The 24,688-nt window shown below is 41.1% G+C and overlaps 1 protein-coding gene across 1 annotated transcript; it reads left to right on the forward strand.

Moving 5' to 3' along the window:
- The first annotated feature begins 200 nt into the window (after positions 1-200).
- On the forward strand, positions 201-23,629 carry LOC131721244 (zinc finger protein 501-like). The gene is made up of 3 exons (XM_059014702.1): positions 201-262; positions 4,684-4,781; positions 19,102-23,629. The coding sequence occupies exon 3, from the start codon at positions 19,137-19,139 to the stop codon at positions 20,682-20,684; it is 1,548 nt and encodes a 515-aa protein (XP_058870685.1). The 5' UTR covers positions 201-262; positions 4,684-4,781; positions 19,102-19,136; the 3' UTR covers positions 20,685-23,629.
- Positions 23,630-24,688: the final 1,059 nt, after the last annotated feature.

A 24,688-nucleotide genomic window follows, 5' to 3' on the forward strand; every position in this document is an offset into this window, starting at 1 on the left:
ACTCCGGCATGGGGGAGGGGTTACCTGAATTCAAATTGTATTCACTGGGGAAAATATAGAGCTACAAACAGCTCGATTATGATGTTAAAATTGAAAGTCATATTCATTTTTTATTAAAAGATCCCCGGTATGACAATTTCCTTTGCGGTTCATATTAGATGAATTGTCAGACCGCGCTGATCGGTGTGTATTTTGTGATTGGTATATTCCTCGTCCTGTGGGAGACAGACCCGTTCAGACACTGAGGGAGAGCAGAGAGGAGGTGAGAGAGTCTGCATGGAGCTCTACAATGTGTTTATAAACTACAGAGCGCTGTTATATTGTATTATTTTGAAAGGTCCGGGTTGTAGTGTGGTAGGAGCGCGTTGTTTTATCCGTTCAGACACTGAGGGAGAGCAGAGAGGAGGTGAGAGAGTCTGCATGGAGCTCTACAATGTGTTTATAAACTACAGAGCGCTGTTATATTGTATTATTTTGAAAGGTCCGGGTTGTAGTGTGGTAGGAGCGCGTTGTTTTATCCGTTCAGACACTGAGGGAGAGCAGAGAGGAGGTGAGAGAGTCTGCATGGAGCTCTACAATGTGTTTATAAACTACAGAGCGCTGTTATATTGTATTATTTTGAAAGGTCCGGGTTGTAGTGTGGTAGGAGCGCGTTGTTTTATCCGTTCAGACACTGAGGGAGAGCAGAGAGGAGGTGAGAGAGTCTGCATGGAGCTCTACAATGTGTTTATAAACTACAGAGCGCTGTTATATTGTATTATTTTGAAAGGTCCGGGTTGTAGTGTGGTAGGAGCGCGTTGTTTTATCCGTTCAGACACTGAGGGAGAGCAGAGAGGAGGTGAGAGAGTCTGCATGGAGCTCTACAATGTGTTTATAAACTACAGAGCGCTGTTATATTGTATTATTTTGAAAGGTCCGGGTTGTAGTGTGGTAGGAGCGCGTTGTTTTATCCGTTCAGACACTGAGGGAGAGCAGAGAGGAGGTGAGAGAGTCTGCATGGAGCTCTACAATGTGTTTATAAACTACAGAGCGCTGTTATATTGTATTATTTTGAAAGGTCCGGGTTGTAGTGTGGTAGGAGCGCGTTGTTTTACCCGTTCAGACACTGAGGGAGAGCAGAGAGGAGGTGAGAGAGTCTGCATGGAGCTCTACAATGTGTTTATAAACTACAGAGCGCTGTTATATTGTATTATTTTGAAAGGTCCGGGTTGTAGTGTGGTAGGAGCGCGTTGTTTTATCCGTTCAGACACTGAGGGAGAGCAGAGAGGAGGTGAGAGAGTCTGCATGGAGCTCTACAATGTGTTTATAAACTACAGAGCGCTGTTATATTGTATTATTTTGAAAGGTCCGGGTTGCAGTGTGGTAGGAGCGCGTTGTTTTATCCGTTCAGACACTGAGGGAGAGCAGAGAGGAGGTGAGAGAGTCTGCATGGAGCTCTACAATGTGTTTATAAACTACAGAGCGCTGTTATATTGTATTATTTTGAAAGGTCCGGGTTGTAGTGTGGTAGGAGCGCGTTGTTTTATCCGTTCAGACACTGAGGGAGAGCAGAGAGGAGGTGAGAGAGTCTGCATGGAGCTCTACAATGTGTTTATAAACTACAGAGCGCTGTTATATTGTATTATTTTGAAAGGTCCGGGTTGTAGTGTGGTAGGAGCGCGTTGTTTTATCCGTTCAGACACTGAGGGAGAGCAGAGAGGAGGTGAGAGAGTCTGCATGGAGCTCTACAATGTGTTTATAAACTACAGAGCGCTGTTATATTGTATTATTTTGAAAGGTCCGGGTTGTAGTGTGGTAGGAGCGCGTTGTTTTATCCGTTCAGACACTGAGGGAGAGCAGAGAGGAGGTGAGAGAGTCTGCATGGAGCTCTACAATGTGTTTATAAACTACAGAGCGCTGTTATATTGTATTATTTTGAAAGGTCCGGGTTGTAGTGTGGTAGGAGCGCGTTGTTTTATCCGTTCAGACACTGAGGGAGAGCAGAGAGGAGGTGAGAGAGTCTGCATGGAGCTCTACAATGTGTTTATAAACTACAGAGCGCTGTTATATTGTATTATTTTGAAAGGTCCGGGTTGTAGTGTGGTAGGAGCGCGTTGTTTTATCCGTTCAGACACTGAGGGAGAGCAGAGAGGAGGTGAGAGAGTCTGCATGGAGCTCTACAATGTGTTTATAAACTACAGAGCGCTGTTATATTGTATTATTTTGAAAGGTCCGGGTTGTAGTGTGGTAGGAGCGCGTTGTTTTATCCGTTCAGACACTGAGGGAGAGCAGAGAGGAGGTGAGAGAGTCTGCATGGAGCTCTACAATGTGTTTATAAACTACAGAGCGCTGTTATATTGTATTATTTTGAAAGGTCCGGGTTGTAGTGTGGTAGGAGCGCGTTGTTTTATCCGTTCAGACACTGAGGGAGAGCAGAGAGGAGGTGAGAGAGTCTGCATGGAGCTCTACAATGTGTTTATAAACTACAGAGCGCTGTTATATTGTATTATTTTGAAAGGTCCGGGTTGTAGTGTGGTAGGAGCGCGTTGTTTTATCCGTTCAGACACTGAGGGAGAGCAGAGAGGAGGTGAGAGAGTCTGCATGGAGCTCTACAATGTGTTTATAAACTACAGAGCGCTGTTATATTGTATTATTTTGAAAGGTCCGGGTTGTAGTGTGGTAGGAGCGCGTTGTTTTATCCGTTCAGACACTGAGGGAGAGCAGAGAGGAGGTGAGAGAGTCTGCATGGAGCTCTACAATGTGTTTATAAACTACAGAGCGCTGTTATATTGTATTATTTTGAAAGGTCCGGGTTGTAGTGTGGTAGGAGCGCGTTGTTTTATCCGTTCAGACACTGAGGGAGAGCAGAGAGGAGGTGAGAGAGTCTGCATGGAGCTCTACAATGTGTTTATAAACTACAGAGCGCTGTTATATTGTATTATTTTGAAAGGTCCGGGTTGTAGTGTGGTAGGAGCGCGTTGTTTTATCCGTTCAGACACTGAGGGAGAGCAGAGAGGAGGTGAGAGAGTCTGCATGGAGCTCTACAATGTGTTTATAAACTACAGAGCGCTGTTATATTGTATTATTTTGAAAGGTCCGGGTTGTAGTGTGGTAGGAGCGCGTTGTTTTATCCGTTCAGACACTGAGGGAGAGCAGAGAGGAGGTGAGAGAGTCTGCATGGAGCTCTACAATGTGTTTATAAACTACAGAGCGCTGTTATATTGTATTATTTTGAAAGGTCCGGGTTGTAGTGTGGTAGGAGCGCGTTGTTTTATCCGTTCAGACACTGAGGGAGAGCAGAGAGGAGGTGAGAGAGTCTGCATGGAGCTCTACAATGTGTTTATAAACTACAGAGCGCTGTTATATTGTATTATTTTGAAAGGTCCAGGTTGTAGTGTGGTAGGAGCGCGTTGTTTTATCCGTTCAGACACTGAGGGAGAGCAGAGAGGAGGTGAGAGAGTCTGCATGGAGCTCTACAATGTGTTTATAAACTACAGAGCGCTGTTATATTGTATTATTTTGAAAGGTCCGGGTTGTAGTGTGGTAGGAGCGCGTTGTTTTATCCGTTCAGACACTGAGGGAGAGCAGAGAGGAGGTGAGAGAGTCTGCATGGAGCTCTACAATGTGTTTATAAACTACAGAGCGCTGTTATATTGTATTATTTTGAAAGGTCCGGGTTGTAGTGTGGTAGGAGCGCGTTGTTTTATCCGTTCAGACACTGAGGGAGAGCAGAGAGGAGGTGAGAGAGTCTGCATGGAGCTCTACAATGTGTTTATAAACTACAGAGCGCTGTTATATTGTATTATTTTGAAAGGTCCGGGTTGTAGTGTGGTAGGAGCGCGTTGTTTTTGTGTGTGTGTGTTGTATTTGTGAAGCGGCGTGTTTGTTTTTATTCATATCTCTCAGTTGCAGTCTCCGTGCCGCGGGCTCAGTGCTGCTCGAGTGGCGGGTTTGCAGACAGATTGAGATCGTGTTGAAAACATCTAGCGAGTAAATATTGTCTTTGACGGTCTGGCTATTTTTGTCGTGCATGTTTTGTTTTTTTTCTATTCGTGAGACCGCGTGGAACTTAGAGACTAGCAATCGGGGATTTTTATAAACGAGATCAAATATATTTTCAGTATCAAACAATTATTATTTCACTGAGTGGAGTGAATTCACGTGTGCCGTAATGATTGTAAAAGCAGCGCATTGCAAAACGTTAATACAGTGACTCTGCCATTTTCACACTTAAATGAACACGCATGGAAACCCGGCTTTCTGTCCTTCTTAATGTGTTTGAAATCATGTTTAAACATTCTTTCAATGAAGTGTAGCTTTGTTTCCTTCACTAGTTTTATTCTGCAGGTATCATTTTAAACACTGAGGGAGACCTCAGTTCCAAACTCGTGCTGTGGAGCGTCACCCAGGGTTTTTAATATTGCTACCTGAAAGAAACACGTTTTTATTTTGATGCAGGATATCTGGTACTACACGAGGTTACAATATGGGTTTACAAGCCTTGCTTTCAGATAGTGCTGCACTTCCTTGCTCACCTGGGGGGTGAAATTGCCCCCTCCTCTTGAACGGCTTCTTTCACAGTATCTTAATCTGTATTCTTGTAATCTCATAGTGCAGTATACATCTGTGAAAGTGAACTAAAACAAATAATATATGTAAAAAAAAAATCTTTGTTCTTCTTGAAATAAACAAACACATTTTCAGATCTGAAGAGAAGAAAGGACACATTCACTGAGGAGACGGTCAGAGCGAGTGACTGGAGCACTAGAGCCGTGCTGCACATCCCACTGACAATACCTGAAGTAAGCGTCTCTCTCTTTATTCATTACACTTCAATCAGCTTCATACTCGGCTTATATTGTCTCATTGTAACTGAGTGTGTCGGAGCAGTCACTGTGTTACTGGGCAGGATTGTAATTGTGTGCAATGCTTTGTTTATTATTGTGACATTGTTGCTTAATATTACAGAAAGAAACGTATCTGAAAGGCTAAGAGTTTAGCACAAGAATGCGCGTTACAGTACAATGAATCTCTTATTTTCACAGATTAAAAAGGGCTGATCACTTGCTTTTAAATTAATTTTTTCAGTAGATCTCTTTTCCATGACTCATTTCCGACTGTTTCTTAAGTGAACAGTACTGTGCAAGTTATTGCTCTGCACACAGAGGTGTCCTCAAATCAGTACTGTGCAAGTTATTGCTCTACACACAGAGGTGCCTCAGATCAATACTATGCAAGTTATTGCTGTACACACAGAGGTGCCTCAAATCAATACTATGCAAGTTATTGCTCTGCACACAGAGGTGTCCTCAAGTCAATACTGTGCAAGTTATTTCTGTACACACAGAGGTGCCTCAAATCAATACTATGCAAGTTATTGCTCTGCACACAGAGGTGTCCTCAAGTCAATACTGTGCAAGTTATTGCTCTGCACACAGGTGCCTCAAATCAATACTGTGCAAGTTATTGCTGTACACACAGAGGTGCCTCAAATCAATACTATGCAAGTTATTGCTCTGCACACAGAGGTGCCTCAAATCAATACTATGCAAGGTATTGCTCTGCACACAGAGATGTCCTCAAGTCAATACTGTGCAAGTTATTGCTGTACACACAGAGGTGCCTCAAATCAATACTATGCAAGTTATTGCTGTACACACAGAGGTGCCTCAAATCAATACTATGCAAGTTATTGCTCTGCACACAGAGGTGCCTCAAATCAATACTATGCAAGTTATTGCTCTGCACACAGAGGTGTCCTCAAATCAATACTATGCAAGTTATTGCTCTGCACACAGAGGTGCCTCAAATCAATACTATGCAAGTTATTGCTCTGCACACAGAGGTGCCTCAAATCAATACTATGCAAGTTATTGCTCTGCACACAGAGGTGTCTCAAATCAATACTATGCAAGGTATTGCTCTGCACACAGAGATTTCCTCAAGTCAATACTGTGCAAGTTATTGCTGTACACACAGAGGTTCCTCAAATCAATACTATGCAAGTTATTGCTCTGCACACAGAGGTGTCCTCAAGTCAATACTGTGCAAGTTATTTCTGTACACACAGAGGTGCCTCAAATCAATACTATGCAAGTTATTGCTCTGCACACAGAGGTGTCCTCAAGTCAATACTGTGCAAGTTATTGCTCTGCACACAGGTGCCTCAAATCAATACTATGCAAGTTATTGCTCTGCACACAGAGGTGCCTCAAATCAATACTATGCAAGGTATTGCTCTGCACACAGAGATGTCCTCAAGTCAATACTGTGCAAGTTATTGCTGTACACACAGAGGTGCCTCAAATCAATACTATGCAAGTTATTGCTGTACACACAGAGGTGCCTCAAATCAATACTATGCAAGTTATTGCTCTGCACACAGAGGTGTCCTCAAGTAAATACTGTGCAAGTTATTGCTGTACACACAGAGGTGCCTCAAATCAATACTATGCAAGTTATTGCTGTACACACAGAGGTGCCTCAAATCAATACTATGCAAGTTATTGCTCTGCACACAGAGGTGTCCTCAAATCAATACTATGCAAGTTATTGCTCTGCACACAGAGGTGTCCTCAAATCAATACTATGCAAGTTATTGCTGTACACACAGAGGTGTCCTCAAATCAATACTATGCAAGTTATTGCTCTGCACACAGAGGTGTCCTCAAGTCAATACTGTGCAAGTTATTGCTCTGCACACAGAGGTGCCTCAAATCAATACTATGCAAGTTATTGCTCTGCACACAGAGGTGTCTCAAATCAATACTATGCAAGGTATTGCTCTTCACACAGAGATGTCCTCAAGTCAATACTGTGCAAGTTTTTGCTGTACACACAGAGGTGCCTCAAATCAATACTATGCAAGTTATTGCTGTACACACAGAGGTGCCTCAAATCAATACTATGCAAGTTATTGCTCTGCACACAGAGGTGTCCTCAAGTCAATACTGTGCAAGTTATTTCTGTACACACAGAGGTGCCTCAAATCAATACTGTGCAAGTTATTGCTCTGCACACAGAGGTGCCTCAAATCAATACTATGCAAGTTATTGCTCTACACACAGAGGTGCCTCAAATCAATACTATGCAAGTTATTGCTCTGCACACAGAGGTGTATTAAATCAATACTATGCAAGTTATTGCTCTGCACACAGAGGTGCCTCAAATCAATACTATGCAAGTTATTGCTGTACACACAGAGGTGCCTCAAATCAATACTATGCAAGTTTTTGCTCTGCACACAGAGGTGTCCTCAAGTCAATACTGTGCAAGTTATTGCTGTACACACAGAGGTGCCTCAAATCAATACTGTGCAAGTTATTGCTCTGCACACAGAGGTGCCTCAAATCAATACTATGCAAGTTATTGCTCTACACACAGAGGTGCCTCAAATCAATACTATGCAAGTTATTGCTCTGCACACAGAGGTGCCTCAAATCAATACTATGTAAGTTATTGCTCTGCACACAATGGTGCCTCAAATCAATACTATGCAAGTTATTGCTCTGCACACAGAGGTGCCTCAAATCAATACTATGCAAGTTATTGCTGTACACACAGAGGTGCCTCAAATCAATACTATGCAAGTTATTGCTCTGCACACAGAGGTGCCTCAAATCAATACTATGCAAGTTATTGCTCTACACACAGAGGTGCCTCAAACCAATACTATGCAAGTTATTGCTCTGCACACAGAGGTGCCTCAAATCAATACTATGCAAGTTATTGCTCTACACACAGAGGTGCCTCAAATCAATACTATGCAAGTTATTGCTCTGCACACAGAGGTGCCTCAAATCAATACTTTGCAAGTTATTGCTGTACACACAGAGGTGCCTCAAATCAATACTATGCAAGTTATTGCTCTGCACACAGAGGTGCCTCAAATCAATACTATGCAAGTTATTTCTGTACACACAGAGGTGCCTCAAATCAATACTGTGCAAGTTATTGCTCTGCACACAGAGGTGCCTCAAATCAATACTATGCAAGTTATTGCTCTACACACAGAGGTGCCTCAAATCAATACTATGCAAGTTATTGCTCTGCACACAGAGGTGTATTAAATCAATACTATGCAAGTTATTGCTCTGCACACAGAGGTGCCTCAAATCAATACTATGCAAGTTATTGCTGTACACACAGAGGTGCCTCAAATCAATACTATGCAAGTTTTTGCTCTGCACACAGAGGTGTCCTCAAGTCAATACTGTGCAAGTTGTTGCTGTACACACAGAGGTGCCTCAAATCAATACTGTGCAAGTTATTGCTCTGCACACAGAGGTGCCTCAAATCAATACTATGCAAGTTATTGCTCTACACACAGAGGTGCCTCAAATCAATACTATGCAAGTTATTGCTCTGCACACAGAGGTGCCTCAAATCAATACTATGTAAGTTATTGCTCTGCACACAATGGTGCCTCAAATCAATACTATGCAAGTTATTGCTCTGCACACAGAGGTGCCTCAAATCAATACTATGCAAGTTATTGCTGTACACACAGAGGTGCCTCAAATCAATACTATGCAAGTTATTGCTCTGCACACAGAGGTGCCTCAAATCAATACTATGCAAGTTATTGCTCTACACACAGAGGTGCCTCAAATCAATACTATGCAAGTTATTGCTCTGCACACAGAGGTGCCTCAAATCAATACTATGCAAGTTATTGCTCTACACACAGAGGTGCCTCAAATCAATACTATGCAAGTTATTGCTCTGCACACAGAGGTGTATTAAATCAATACTATGCAAGTTATTGCTCTGCACACAGAGGTGCCTCAAATCAATACTATGCAAGTTATTGCTGTACACACAGAGGTGCCTCAAATCAATACTATGCAAGTTATTGCTCTGCACACAGAGGTGCCTCAAATCAATACTATGCAAGTTATTTCTGTACACACAGAGGTGCCTCAAATCAATACTGTGCAAGTTATTGCTCTGCACACAGAGGTGCCTCAAATCAATACTATGCAAGTTATTGCTCTACACACAGAGGTGCCTCAAATCAATACTATGCAAGTTATTGCTCTGCACACAGAGGTGTATTAAATCAATACTATGCAAGTTATTGCTCTGCACACAGAGGTGCCTCAAATCAATACTATGCAAGTTATTGCTGTACACACAGAGGTGCCTCAAATCAATACTATGCAAGTTTTTGCTCTGCACACAGAGGTGTCCTCAAGTCAATACTGTGCAAGTTGTTGCTGTACACACAGAGGTGCCTCAAATCAATACTGTGCAAGTTATTGCTCTGCACACAGAGGTGCCTCAAATCAATACTATGCAAGTTATTGCTCTACACACAGAGGTGCCTCAAATCAATACTATGCAAGTTATTGCTCTGCACACAGAGGTGCCTCAAATCAATACTATGTAAGTTATTGCTCTGCACACAATGGTGCCTCAAATCAATACTATGCAAGTTATTGCTCTGCACACAGAGGTGCCTCAAATCAATACTATGCAAGTTATTGCTGTACACACAGAGGTGCCTCAAATCAATACTATGCAAGTTATTGCTCTGCACACAGAGGTGTCCTCAAGTCAATACTGTGCAAGTTATTGCTGTACACACAGAGGTGCCTCAAATCAATACTATGCAAGTTATTGCTCTGCACACAGAGGTGCCTCAAATCAATACTATGCAAGTTATTGCTCTACACACAGAGGTGCCTCAAATCAATACTATGCAAGTTATTGCTCTGCACACAGAGGTGTCCTCAAGTCAATACTGTGCAAGTTATTGCTGTACACACAGAGGTGCCTCAAATCAATACTATGCAAGTTATTGCTCTGCACACAGAGGTGCCTCAAATCAATACTATGCAAGTTATTGCTCTGCACACAGAGGTGCCTCAAATCAATACTATGCAAGTTATTGCTGTACACACAGAGGTGTCTCAAATCAATACTATGCAAGGTATTGCTCTGCACACAGAGGTGCCTCAAATCAATACTATGCAAGGTATTGCTCTGCACACAGAGATGTCCTCAAGTCAATACTGTGCAAGTTATTGCTGTACACACAGAGGTGCCTCAAATCAATACTATGCAAGTTATTGCTGTACACACAGAGGTGTCCTCAAGTCAATACTGTGCAAGTTATTGCTCTGCACACAGAGGTGTCCTCAAGTCAATACTGTGCAAGTTATTGCTGTACACAACGAGGTGCCTCAAATCAATACTATGCAAGTTATTGCTCTGCACACAGAGGTGCCTCAAATCAATACTATGCAAGTTATTGCTGTACACACAGAGGTGCCTCAAATCAATACTATGCAAGTTATTGCTCTGCACACAGAGGTGTCCTCAAGTCAATACTGTGCAAGTTATTGCTGTACACACAGAGGTGCCTCAAATCAATACTGTGCAAGTTATTGCTCTGCACACAGAGGTGTCCTCAAGTCAATACTGTGCAAGTTATTGCTGTACACACAGAGGTGCCTCAAATCAATACTGTGCAAGTTATTGCTCTGCACACAGAGGTGCCTCAAATCAATACTATGCAAGTTATTGCTCTGCACACAGAGGTGCCTCAAATCAATACTATGCAAGTTATTGCTGTACACACAGAGGTGCCTCAAATCAATACTATGCAAGTTATTGCTCTGCACACAGAGGTGCCTCAAATCAATACTATGCAAGTTATTGCTCTGCACACAGAGGTGCCTCAAATCAATACTATGCAAGTTATTGCTCTGCACACAGAGGTGCCTCAAATCAATACTATGCAAGTTATTGCTGTACACACAGAGGTGCCTCAAATCAATACTATGCAAGTTATTGCTCTGCACACAGAGGTGCCTCAAATCAATACTATGCAAGTTATTGCTCTACACACAGAGGTGCCTCAAATCAATACTATGCAAGTTATTGCTCTGCACACAGAGGTGCCTCAAATCAATACTATGCAAGTTATTGCTCTACACACAGAGGTGCCTCAAATCAATACTATGCAAGTTATTGCTCTGCACACAGAGGTGTATTAAATCAATACTATGCAAGTTATTGCTCTGCACACAGAGGTGCCTCAAATCAATACTATGCAAGTTATTTCTGTACACACAGAGGTGCCTCAAATCAATACTGTGCAAGTTATTGCTCTGCACACAGAGGTGCCTCAAATCAATACTATGCAAGTTATTGCTCTACACACAGAGGTGCCTCAAATCAATACTATGCAAGTTATTGCTCTGCACACAGAGGTGTATTAAATCAATACTATGCAAGTTATTGCTCTGCACACAGAGGTGCCTCAAATCAATACTATGCAAGTTATTGCTGTACACACAGAGGTGCCTCAAATCAATACTATGCAAGTTTTTGCTCTGCACACAGAGGTGTCCTCAAGTCAATACTGTGCAAGTTGTTGCTGTACACACAGAGGTGCCTCAAATCAATACTGTGCAAGTTATTGTTCTGCACACAGAGGTGCCTCAAATCAATACTATGCAAGTTATTGCTCTACACACAGAGGTGCCTCAAATCAATACTATGCAAGTTATTGCTCTGCACACAGAGGTGCCTCAAATCAATACAATGTAAGTTATTGCTCTGCACACAATGGTGCCTCAAATCAATACTATGCAAGTTATTGCTCTGCACACAGAGGTGCCTCAAATCAATACTATGCAAGTTATTGCTGTACACACAGAGGTGCCTCAAATCAATACTATGCAAGTTATTGCTCTGCACACAGAGGTGTCCTCAAGTCAATACTGTGCAAGTTATTGCTGTACACACAGAGGTGCCTCAAATCAATACTGTGCAAGTTATTGCTCTGCACACAGAGGTGCCTCAAATCAATACTATGCAAGTTATTGCTCTGCACACAGAGGTGCCTCAAATCAATACTATGCAAGTTATTGCTGTACACACAGAGGTGTCTCAAATCAATACTATGCAAGGTATTGCTCTGCACACAGAGGTGCCTCAAATCAATACTATGCAAGGTATTGCTCTGCACACAGAGATGTCCTCAAGTCAATACTGTGCAAGTTATTGCTGTACACACAGAGGTGCCTCAAATCAATACTATGCAAGTTATTGCTGTACACACAGAGGTGTCCTCAAGTCAATACTGTGCAAGTTATTGCTCTGCACACAGAGGTGTCCTCAAGTCAATACTGTGCAAGTTATTGCTGTACACAACGAGGTGCCTCAAATCAATACTATGCAAGTTATTGCTCTGCACACAGAGGTGCCTCAAATCAATACTATGCAAGTTATTGCTGTACACACAGAGGTGCCTCAAATCAATACTATGCAAGTTATTGCTCTGCACACAGAGGTGCCTCAAATCAATACTATGCAAGTTATTGCTGTACACACAGAGGTGCCTCAAATCAATACTATGCAAGTTATTGCTCTGCACACAGAGGTGTCCTCAAGTCAATACTGTGCAAGTTATTGCTGTACACACAGAGGTGCCTCAAATCAATACTGTGCAAGTTATTGCTCTGCACACAGAGGTGTCCTCAAGTCAATACTGTGCAAGTTATTGCTGTACACACAGAGGTGCCTCAAATCAATACTATGCAAGTTATTGCTCTGCACACAGAGGTGCCTCAAATCAATACTATGCAAGTTATTGCTCTACACACAGAGGTGCCTCAAATCAATACTATGCAAGTTATTGCTCTGCACACAGAGGTGTCCTCAAGTCAATACTGTGCAAGTTATTGCTGTACACACAGAGGTGCCTCAAATCAATACTATGCAAGTTATTGCTCTGCACACAGAGGTGCCTCAAATCAATACTATGCAAGTTATTGCTCTGCACACAGAGGTGCCTCAAATCAATACTATGCAAGTTATTGCTGTACACACAGAGGTGTCTCAAATCAATACTATGCAAGGTATTGCTCTGCACACAGAGGTGCCTCAAATCAATACTATGCAAGGTATTGCTCTGCACACAGAGATGTCCTCAAGTCAATACTGTGCAAGTTATTGCTGTACACACAGAGGTGCCTCAAATCAATACTATGCAAGTTATTGCTGTACACACAGAGGTGTCCTCAAGTCAATACTGTGCAAGTTATTGCTCTGCACACAGAGGTGTCCTCAAGTCAATACTGTGCAAGTTATTGCTGTACACAACGAGGTGCCTCAAATCAATACTATGCAAGTTATTGCTCTGCACACAGAGGTGCCTCAAATCAATACTATGCAAGTTATTGCTGTACACACAGAGGTGCCTCAAATCAATACTATGCAAGTTATTGCTCTGCACACAGAGGTGTCCTCAAGTCAATACTGTGCAAGTTATTGCTGTACACACAGAGGTGCCTCAAATCAATACTGTGCAAGTTATTGCTCTGCACACAGAGGTGTCCTCAAGTCAATACTGTGCAAGTTATTGCTGTACACACAGAGGTGCCTCAAATCAATACTGTGCAAGTTATTGCTCTGCACACAGAGGTGCCTCAAATCAATACTATGCAAGTTATTGCTCTGCACACAGAGGTGCCTCAAATCAATACTATGCAAGTTATTGCTGTACACACAGAGGTGCCTCAAATCAATACTATGCAAGTTATTGCTCTGCACACAGAGGTGCCTCAAATCAATACTATGCAAGTTATTGCTCTGCACACAGAGGTGCCTCAAATCAATACTATGCAAGTTATTGCTGTACACACAGAGGTGCCTCAAATCAATACTATGCAAGTTATTGCTCTGCACACAGAGGTGTCTCAAATCAATACTATGCAAGTTATTGCTCTGCACACAGAGGTGCCTCAAATCAATACTATGCAAGTTATTGCTCTGCACACAAAGGTCCTCAAATCAATACTTTGCAAGTTATTGCTCTGCACACAGAGGTGTCCTCAAGTCAATAATGTGCAAGTTATTGCTCTGCACACAGAGGTGCCTCAAATCAATACTATGCAAGTTATTGCTGTACACACAGAGGTGCCTCAAATCAATACTATGCAAGTTATTGCTCTGCACACAGAGGTGTCCTCAAATCAATACTATGCAAGTTATTGCTGTACACACAGAGGTGTCTCAAATCAATACTATGGAAGTTATTGCTGTACACACAGAGGTGCCTCAAATCAATACTATGCAAGTTATTGCTCTACACACAGAGGTGCCTCAAATCAATACTATGCAAGTTATTGCTCTGCACACAGAGGTGCCTCAAATCAGTAATTGCAGTAACATTCTAAACAATTAGCCTTGTTTTTAATAAGTAAAAACATTATAAGGACAATTCCATGAAAGTGCCATGGCCATGAAAAAAAAAAAGTTGTATTTATCAAAAGCATCTCTCCCTGTATTTGTACTGAAGGGTGTGTGTCAATGCAGGCTGTATTGTTATTGTTCTGTTTGTGCCTTTACAGGCATTTAAAATTACTGTTAAAAAAGCAACATTTTCAGAAGTCTGCCTTCCATACACTGTAGCTATCAATGGTAGAGACATGTTTTAGTCACACATTTGTAAATAAGTCACATTTTGACTCTGTGTATGTAATACCAAGTTGTTATTATTATTGTTATTTAATTCTTAGCAGACACTCTTATCCAGGGCGACTTACAATTGTTACAAGATATCACATTATTTTTTTACATACAGTTACCCATTTATACAGTTGGTTTTTACTGGGTTAGCAATCTAGGTAAAGTATCTTGCTCAAGGGCACAGCAGCAGTGTCCCCCACCTGGGATTGAACCCACGACTCTCCGGTCAAGAGTCCAGAACCCTAACCACTACTCCACACTGCTGCCCAGTTACTAATATTACATTTTCTTGGGATGAAGGAAAATATTTTAGTGATTCAAAATAATGGTGTTTAAATTAAACCAAATGTCACAGCCATCATATTTTCTTGGTAAAGTTTCTATAAAAGTTGGATACTACATTATATATTTTGTTCAAACTTTCTCTGCAAAGATAACTTTTTAAAATGTATGTTCTGGAATAAAAATGTTGCCCCTTTCTTAATAGTAAGTGCCCAGATTAGCGTTCCGGACGTGACAGTTCTGGATGTGACTGGTAGTAAACTTGATGAGATTGCAGAGTAATCCCATGTCTTATCATGCACAAGCTAAATATTAATTGAAATCACTGAAGGGCATCAGAGCACATTGTCATGAGACCATATAAACAGATCTCAAGACCAAACAATCATGTCGCTCATCTTAATGGGGATTAAAGGGTTTTCTGTCATCTGCTGGTCTTACATTTTTGTGTTCATGTTAACGCCCCTCCATAGTAAAATGTTAAAATGACAGTTGGTGGCAATGTGCTGAAACACGCACATTTCATTGATTTACTGTAAGATCAACAAAATACACGTACGTTTAAACTGCAGTCTCATCGTGTTAGTTCAGTCACTTCATTCAAAGCACTTGAATTTCACTTTGTATCTCGTTATTATAACCATTCAGGATGCACTTCAAGAAGCTTTTATTTCTTATTTCTGTTCCAGTTTACATGTTTTTATTTAATAATAGGGATGCTCTGATAATCGGGAGCCTGTCTGCATGGCACCGATGAGAGGGAATAAACACACACACAATCGGCTATCTGCAGTGTGTGTTATTTTAGCCGATAATGTACATCCATATACATGATTGAATTTCATCCAGCACAGAATTTAATGTTTGCTCAGGCATGCTTACTAATGATGCAAGAACATTGAGACACTCATTTTACCAGTGCTGTGTAACGTGTGATCATCCTGCAGTAAATAAGTCTCTAAAGAGCCGTGTTTGGATTTTTAATATCTGAAGACAACAATAGGATAGCGAGTTGTGTGCAGAACAGACTTGATGCTGCATTAAATCCAGCGATGGACTGCGAGTAGAATATTATTCTGATGCTTTAAAAAAAAAAAATAGATTGAATCATAAATAACACTGATGGTTTAAAATAATAATAATTATATTTATTTGTAATTGTGTATCTTGCTCAATCTCATTGGTTGCGGGTGTATTCTGTGGCTTTTTGAAGCTGTAATTGATTACTGTGCCGTCTTGTTTAGTAACTAATTCAAGTTTGATTGAATTTTGTAAGCAGTTATTTTCATGAGATCTTTTTGTTTTTGATTAAGTGAACAGTTGAAGTTGTGCTGCATTTTGAAGCAGTGTATGCTTACAATAAGAATGTAACAGCCCTTGTTGTCGTTCACATTGCCTAGACCAGTGGCTCTCAACCTTTTTTAGGGAAGGCACACCCGGGCACTTGAAATCATTCTGAGGCACGCCACGTTATATAATCTGGCACTTGAAATGAGTCTGAGGCACGCCATGTTATATAATCTGGCACTTGAAATGAGTCTGAGGCACGCCATGTTATATAATCTGGCACTTGAAATGAGTCTGAGGCACGCCATGTTATATAATCTGGCACTTGAAATTATTCGGAGGCACGCCATGTTATATAATCTGGCACTTGAAATGAGTCTGAGGCACGCCACGTTTATATAATCTGGCACTTGAAATTATGCTGAGGCACGCCACGTGATATAATCTGGCACTTGAAATGAGTCTGAGGCACGCCACGTTATATAATCTGGCACTTGAAATGAGTCTGAGGCACGCCACGTTATATAATCTGGCACTTGAAATGAGTCTGAGGCACGCCACGTTATATAATCTGGCACTTGAAATGAGTCTGAGGCACGCCACGTGATATAATCTGGCACTTGAAATGAGTCTGAGGCACGCCACGTTATATAATCTGGCACTTGAAATGAGTCTGAGGCACGCCACGTGATATAATCTGGCACTTGAAATTATTCCGAGGCATGGCACGTGATATAATCTTGAAACTGTAGTTTAATCACAGATAGTATTGCTTTTTATATTACTAATTGTACATAGGCAATCAGTGCACTGTGGGCACTGCATTCCCAACGGGCAAATCATTACTGACAAAAATAATAAAAAATACCATTATAAACTTTTTGGTGCAATTGCAACGGACCATCTGAATCAGATTGGTGATTGAGGTTTAAACTGGATTTAGTCCTCAGGTTTAAACTTCAGATTGTCTGTTGCAATTGCACCATCATGTTTGAGGATAAACAATGTATCCATGTTTTTGACTAAAGACATGGGCTAAAATGTAACAAATGCCAATCTTAAACATTGCAATGAGCACTCCTGTTCAAATCGAGAACAAAACTCTTAGTATAAAACAAACAACTGATTTAAGATAATATAGCATTGTGTTCATTTTAAATTATTAATCAGACTATTAATTCAAATGAAAACTAGTTTAACCTTTTCAATTTATGTTGCAATTAGGCATTATAAAAGCCAAGAAAAACCATGTCAGAATGCTCAAAACTGAAAGCATTGTCCTTAACACGGTAAACATCCATCCATATATATATATATATATAAATAATAATTTATTTAAATGAAAAACCGTTTATCGACAATATACGTGTATGAGCTCAAACTGTAATTGAAGATCGAAGTGAAATTAATAACAATTGGTTGACAAAAGTGTTGAGCGTGCTGCTATTCATAGTCTGTTATGAAAGGCAAAAAAAAAATAAAAAATCAACTCTCTGCACTCGAGGTTGGGTGTACAGAGGAGAGTACGGGGAGCGGAGAGAGCGAGTCACATTTAAAAAAACAATTGCTAAAACGTGCTGGATTCTCCAGCACGACACTTACTTGTTTGTTTGTTGATTCGTTTGGCCTTCGTGCCCTTTTGTTTTGTGTTTTGTTAAATCTTTTGTTTTGTTTATTAATAAATATGCTGAGTGCCGCAGCATTCAGCTTCACCCACCCATCCACTGTTTTGGTGTCAGTTACTTCCTGGTCCGTGACGTCATCCACTTCACCACTGCGAGCCAGACTGTCACACTACCAATAATCAGGATGATAATTAGAATTAATAGTAGAAGATGCTGAACTGGAAAATGCTGCCAATCTGTCTGTTGTCTATATGGAGGGTTCCCAGCCCAGAATAAAGAAAAGGAGATTCTCGCTCTCTAAACTAGGAGGACTATCCTTGCCAGTTCTTGAGAAATATCATTTGGCTGCAAGGCTATTTTTGGTGCAATACTGGATTTTCAAAAGCCCACATGAAACCATTTGGAAAACATCTGACTATTCACTCCTAACTGGACCCAAAAAACAGCTGCTATAAATCATTGATATGTGAACGATGATGTCATGGTGACGGTAGATGCCCATTTTAAGGCGTTTTAAACAACCATCGGTTGCATACCATATGAGTGACATCTCCAAAGGCTCCAACAACCAATCAGGGATGGTTTTATATACTTTTCACGAGATTCAGCGATCACAAGTACAAGCTTACCAGAAAACAAAATATTAACTGTTGTGAAATATTCATAGGACAAACATCACAGATGACTGTCCAATCAAAATGCATTTCACTAAATCCCCAGGCCATTAGAAATACCTTTTATTATGAGGTGCAGCATTTCAGTATCTTAGGTTTCAGTTTAGGTGACTGTTTATACCAGGATTTTAAAATGCAGCATTACTGGAGAGCAGACTAAATTGCTTCACAGTACCAAGAATGCTTACCGACTGTGGCAAAGTGGTTTGCAGTGTACAGGTGCAGGAGTGATGCGGTGTGTCATTATCAGACAGAGATTTGTAATCCAGTTGGAAGTATTTTATTTTTAACAATCCAGGTCTGGGAGATTTACCACCAAGAATCACTGTGTTTCTGTCACACCGACCCAAAAGACCTGTTTCTTGAAACATCTGATTTGCTCGTTTTCAATGCTCCGCTCCATTTCTGATGACAGAATGAAATCTTAATTGGCACGGAATGACCACCTTGGAGTAGAAACACACGAGTGACTCAAATGACAGGCTTGCTGTTGATTTAAACACTTCCGCCTCTGTGTTCTGGGAGGGGAAATGTCTTCACACAAGACGTGGTTGATATGATGTCATCGGGCACACACTGCAGTTCAGGGGGTATGTGCGCGCATACTGGGCCAAAGCCAGCCTAGGTCTGTGCTCAAGTGTAAACGGGGGCTCAAATGATAAGAATCTTTGAATCTGATTAGAGCCTAAGCCAGTCCAGGTCCGAGTTGTAAGTGTAAACACACCGATAGAGAACAGCTCGTAATACTTCATTTCATTTTCTGTTTTCAGGACTGCCTTATCCTGGTGAAAACCAAGGAACAAAGATGGAGTCTGTTTACATTAAACAGGAGGATGTTCTGGAATTGGTACCTGTCTGCATTAAACAGGAGATGCCTGAACTGGAGCCTGTCCACATTAAAGAAGAGACTGAACTGGAGCCTGTCCACATTAAAGAAGAGACTGAACTGGAGCATGTCCACATTAAACAAGAGACTGAACTGGAGCCTGTCCACATTAAAGAGGAGACTGAACTGGAGCCTGTCCACATGAAAGAGGAAGAGACTGAATTGGAGCCTGTCCACATTAAAGAAGAAGAGACTGAACTGGAGCCTGTCCACATGAAAGAAGAAGAGACTGAACTGGAGCCTGTCCACATGAAAGAAGGGACTGAACTGGAGCCTGTCCACATGAAAGAAGAGACTGAACTGGAGCCTGTCCACATTAAAGAAGAAGAGACTCAACTGGAGCCTGTCCACATTAAACAAGAGACTCAACTGGAGCCTGTCCACATTAAACAAGAGGAGACTCAACTGGAGCATGTCCATATTGAAGAGGAATCTGTTGACTTGTTGTTTAAGGATACAGAAAACATATCCCGGCCAAAGATATCACATGAGTGTAATGAATGTGGGAAGAGCTTCAGAAGGCCAGGAAGCCTAAAAACACATCAGCGAATTCACTCTGGAGAGAAGCCGTATCACTGTACTGAATGCGGAAAGAGCTTCCGCGAGTTAGGAGTCCTAAAAAAACACCAGCGAATTCACACTGGAGAGAAGCCACACTTTTGTACTGAATGTGGAAAAAGCTTCAATACATCAGGAAGCCTTAAAAGACACCAGCGACTTCACACTGGAGAGAAGCCATATCAATGTTTTGAATGTGGGGAGAGTTTCAATCAGTTAGCAAACCTTAAAACACACCAGCGAATTCACACTGGAGAGAAGCCGTATCACTGTGTTGAATGTGGAAAGAGCTTCCGTAAGTTAGGAGTCCTAAAAAAACACCAGCGAATTCACACTGGAGAGAAGCCGTATCACTGTACTGAATGTGGAAAGAGCTTCAATGCGTCAGAAAGCCTAAAAAGACACCAGCGACTTCACACTGGAGAGAAACCATGTCAATGTACTGAATGTGGGGAAAGCTTCAATGAGTCAGGAAGCCTAAATAGACACCAACGCATTCACACTGGAGAGAAGCCGCATCACTGTGTTGAATGTGGGAAAAGCTTCACTGACAAAGAAAAACTAAAAAGACACCAGCGAATTCACACTGGAGAGAAGCCGTATCACTGTACTGAATGTAGGGAGAGTTTTAGTCAGTCAGGAAGCCTAAAAACACACCAGCGAATTCACACTGGAGAGAAGCCATATCAATGTTCTGAATGTGGAGAGAGTTTCAATCAGTTAGCAAATCTAAAAACACACCAACGAATTCACACTGGAGAGAAGCCGTATCACTGTTTTGAATGTGGGGACAGTTTTAGTCAGTCAGGAAGCCTAAAAAGACACCAGCGAATTCACACTAGAGACAGCCTCCCTCCCTCCCAGTCCCTCACCTCTCCACCCTGCTTGTTTGAGTGTGTGGAGAGCTGACTGATTCCTTGTCTTTCTCTCACCCTGCAGTAAATGAAGGGGGTCCCCAGGAGTGAGAGCCAGCCTGAATCCAGAGACACTGAGAAGGGGAGCATGTCAAACTGAAGGAGACAGACCCATTCTTTCAGAATGAACTGCAATGGAAATTAATCTCACTTATCATGCTGTGAGGATTCATGCCAAGCTTGTTTCTGTGAACACATTAAACAAAGATGCCAAAAACACACCATATTTTTAAAATACCATTACTGTACCAGTGTCGGTGAGAACAGAAGTAAATTATTTGAAAAAAACTAAAACTCTCTTCATGGGTGTGGCAGCAGTGTGCCCTTCATCTTACTAGAATGACCTCTAAGCTATTGCACCAGTGCAAGCACAAGCTGAAACAACCTTTATTTTCTTTTTTTTATATCATGTGGTGCACACTTTGCACTGGAGCAAATGCTGTTTTGGGTTTGAATGAACTTGACTGCTTTGAGTGTTTTAAAGGGCACATATAGACCTTTTATTGTGTTACATGTTCCCATGTGTTCACGTAAAGTGTGTATTGTTTTCATTTTCACCACTTTTTTAAAACTTTAAATTGCATTCTCTGCCTCAAGATGGCTTCACATGTACCTGCATGGACCTCTCAGAACTACATTTACCATCATCCTGCTGCTCACATATGTAACTGAGATGGATTTACCAGTGAGCAGGAGGATGATGGGAAATGTAGTTCTGAGAGGTCCTTGAGGCAGGGAATGCAATTTAAAAGTTTAGAAAAGTGGTCAAAATATAAAAATAAAACAACAAATTAAACAATACGCTCTCCTTCCGTAAGCAGTTGTAGCAACACATGGGAACATGCGACACAATCAAATAAAAAGGTCCTTATGCACCCTTTAAGTACTGAGAACCTCCAAGCTTGTTGTGTACTGGAGCCCTGCTTCAATGCAGTGGGATTCAAATACAATTCCTATCATTTTTATTGTGTAAATTGCTGTGTGTGAAATTGACACACCCACAATATTAGAGCTGTATAAATATACTGTAAAGCATGAAAGGTTTGCAAGTAAAAGAGTCATAAAAGTTGCTTTTACTCAAATCTGCAATACATACATGCTGCAACATTACCATCATTACTACATTCATAGTTTATACAGTTTATGAATAATTGATCTAAACAATCTGCAGTATGAAGTTGCCTCAGACTGTTTGACAGTAACAGAGCTGGTGCTTTTGTGGAATCACCATTAGCTGCTTATTCCTTTGGGCAAAATATGGCTTATTTGCTTGTATTTGGTATCAGTATGCTATCATTAAATTGACAATGCAGTACATCCAAAGGCAGGCTTAGTTATTTATAAAGGATTTCATTGACGTTGAGTTTGAGTTCCTGTATGTTTTCCAGTATCTGTGTGTATAAAGGGCACATTATTATGTTTCCATTACCTCTGTATGTAAAAGGATTGTCATTGTTTAAACTGTCAATGATTCCTGAGATAAAGATCTGCAGTGGAACTGAACAAACCCAAGAGAGACATTGAAAAAGGGGAAGATGCTGCTGTTTGTGGTGAATATTCCCTGAATATGATATTAATACATGAAAGTGTATTATAAATGTAACTGGACAGATTAATGAAATATGTGTCTTGAAGAAAAAGGGCTCCTTTCCTGCACACACTGAACTGTGTGACCCCTGAACTAGGTGAGCAGGGCTGGGTGGCATCTGGACTGGATTAGGCTGAAAGGACAGTTGAATTCTGTACAGATAATTCACAGCGGCAACAAGAAGCGGTTTGACGCGAGGAAGACATAAAGCATCGATGTCCTAGCGGAAAAGGACATTAAACATCAAAGGACTGAGTTTTAAGGTGCAAGATGAACAAATGACCTAATGCAGATAGCAACCTAGCATAGAGAAATGCTATAAATATTCAAGCAAAACTAAACATGTTGTGCTCCACTTTGATTGCTAAACTAATTGCTGTCACTCTGCTATGCCAAGCTGCAACTCCAGGACTGTGACTGAGAACACGACCCAAAAAGGGAAGGCAAGCTAGTAAACGAGCAAATGCAGAGAGCCTGAGTTTGCTGTAAGCCAGTATAGTTCCAGTTGCGTTTTCCTCTCATGAAACTAAATTAATTAATTGTAACACTATCACGTACCATTGAAATGTTAATTGTTTAGTTTGCACACCTTGTGTGTGAAATAACGTTTTAGTGAAACTTGATAAAGTAACTATAAGTAATCTACCTCACAGTTGTATGAAGAATTTATTTTAAAGTAAACTTGCTATATCGATGAACAATTTACTATTAGTTAGCTTAGTGTGATCTATTGTAAGATTGTCTGACCCATTTCAGTTTAGGCTGTATGTGTGTGTGTGTGAGTGTAGACAGTGTCATATTTCACTGGCCCTGCTAGCTGCTTTAACGCAGGCTGAGAGCTTTGACTGACTGAAATAGACTACAGATATATGACCAAACGTTTTGCCTCACTATAGAATGAACTAATTTTGCTCATAAAGTCGAATGAGACCTGCTGAATAATGTTACGTTAACATATTGAATTATAGTGATTTGTAGTTTTGCATATACTGAATGAAAAAGTGACAGAAATTGAAATAAATTGACATTTTGAAATCTATGATGAAGTACTGTACTACTATTATGACATCCAGTAGACTTTTGTGATATCCTTGTGTAGTTTCTTTGATTACACAATGTTAAATAAGTTATGAATTGTACCAAAAATTCTAGGTGATGCTAAACTTTTGTCTGAGCTGTACATATAAATCAGCACTGCCTTTACAGTAGAATGTTTAAATCTTTATATATTGTGTCTCAATTGCATCCTGTAAGACAGTGTGAAGTGTAGATGATGCTATTAAAAGAGAACACCTTTACACATTTCACTATTCAGAAGCCACTAATAAACTTTGCATTGATTTTACACTGAACTGTTGTGAAGTGCTTTTTCTTTATTGCTTTACTGCTCAGCTCCACTATTTGTGCTGCCTGTCTAGGAGAAGAGAAGTCTATTAATCCAAACAGCATGCAGATTGATTTAGATTGGATCAGGAGCAATGGATCCTCAAACAGGTTTGCACTGTACAGGGATGTCATGCATGCGGAAATGGCAAAAACAACAAACAAAATCCAGCATTACTTTAAAACATTAAGGTCACAGAAAATGACACCACTGCAGAGGTGCTTCATGTGCAGCAGCTTTGAGGTGCTTCATGTGGAGCAGCTTTGAGGTGCTTCATGTGGAGCAGCTTTGAGGTGCTTCATGTGGAGCAGCTTTGAGGTGCTTCATGTGGAGCAGCTTTGAGGTGCTTCATGTGGAGCAGCTTTGAGGTGCTTCATGTGGAGCAGCTTTGAGGTGCTTCATGTGGAGCAGCTTTGAGGTGTTTCATGTGGAGCAGCTTTGAGGTGCTTCATGTGGAGCAGCTTTGAGGTGCTTCATGTGGACAGCTTTGAGGTACTTCATGTGGAGCAGCTTTGAGGTGTTTCATGTGGAGCAGCTTTGAGGTGCTTCATGTGGAGCAGCTTTGAGGTGCTTCATGTGGAGCAGCTTTGAGGTGCTTCATGTGGAGCAGCTTTGAGGTGCTTCATGTGGAGCAGCTTTGAGGTGTTTCATGTGGACAGCTTTGAGGTGTTTCATGTGGAGCAGCTTTGAGGTGTTTCATGTGGAGCAGCTTTGAGGTGTTTCATGTGGAGCAGCTTTGAGGTGCTTCATGTGGAGCAGCTTTGAGGTGCTTCATGTGGAGCAGCTTTGAGGTGCTTCATGTGGAGCAGCTTTGAGGTGCTTCATGTGGAGCAGCTTTGAGGTGCTTCATGTGGAGCAGCTTTGAGGTGCTTCATGTGGAGCAGCTTTGAGGTGCTTCATGTGGAGCAGCTTTGAGGTGTTTCATGTGGAGCAGCTTTTGGAAACACATTTAAAGCACACTTCTGAAGATTGATTACTAAAATATGTATTTTATTTTTAATCGAATGAGGGTCAAGTGGTACAAACA

The sequence above is a fragment of the Acipenser ruthenus genome, chromosome 48 (genome assembly GCF_902713425.1).
Source record: "Acipenser ruthenus chromosome 48, fAciRut3.2 maternal haplotype, whole genome shotgun sequence".
In the NCBI taxonomy this organism is placed as follows: domain Eukaryota; kingdom Metazoa; phylum Chordata; class Actinopteri; order Acipenseriformes; family Acipenseridae; genus Acipenser; species Acipenser ruthenus.

What these genes read in the sequence shown, in the direction of transcription:
- LOC131721244 (XM_059014702.1), top strand. Translation starts at nt 19,137, where the DNA reads ATGGAGTCTGTTTACATTAAACAGGAGGATGTTCTGGAATTGGTACCT.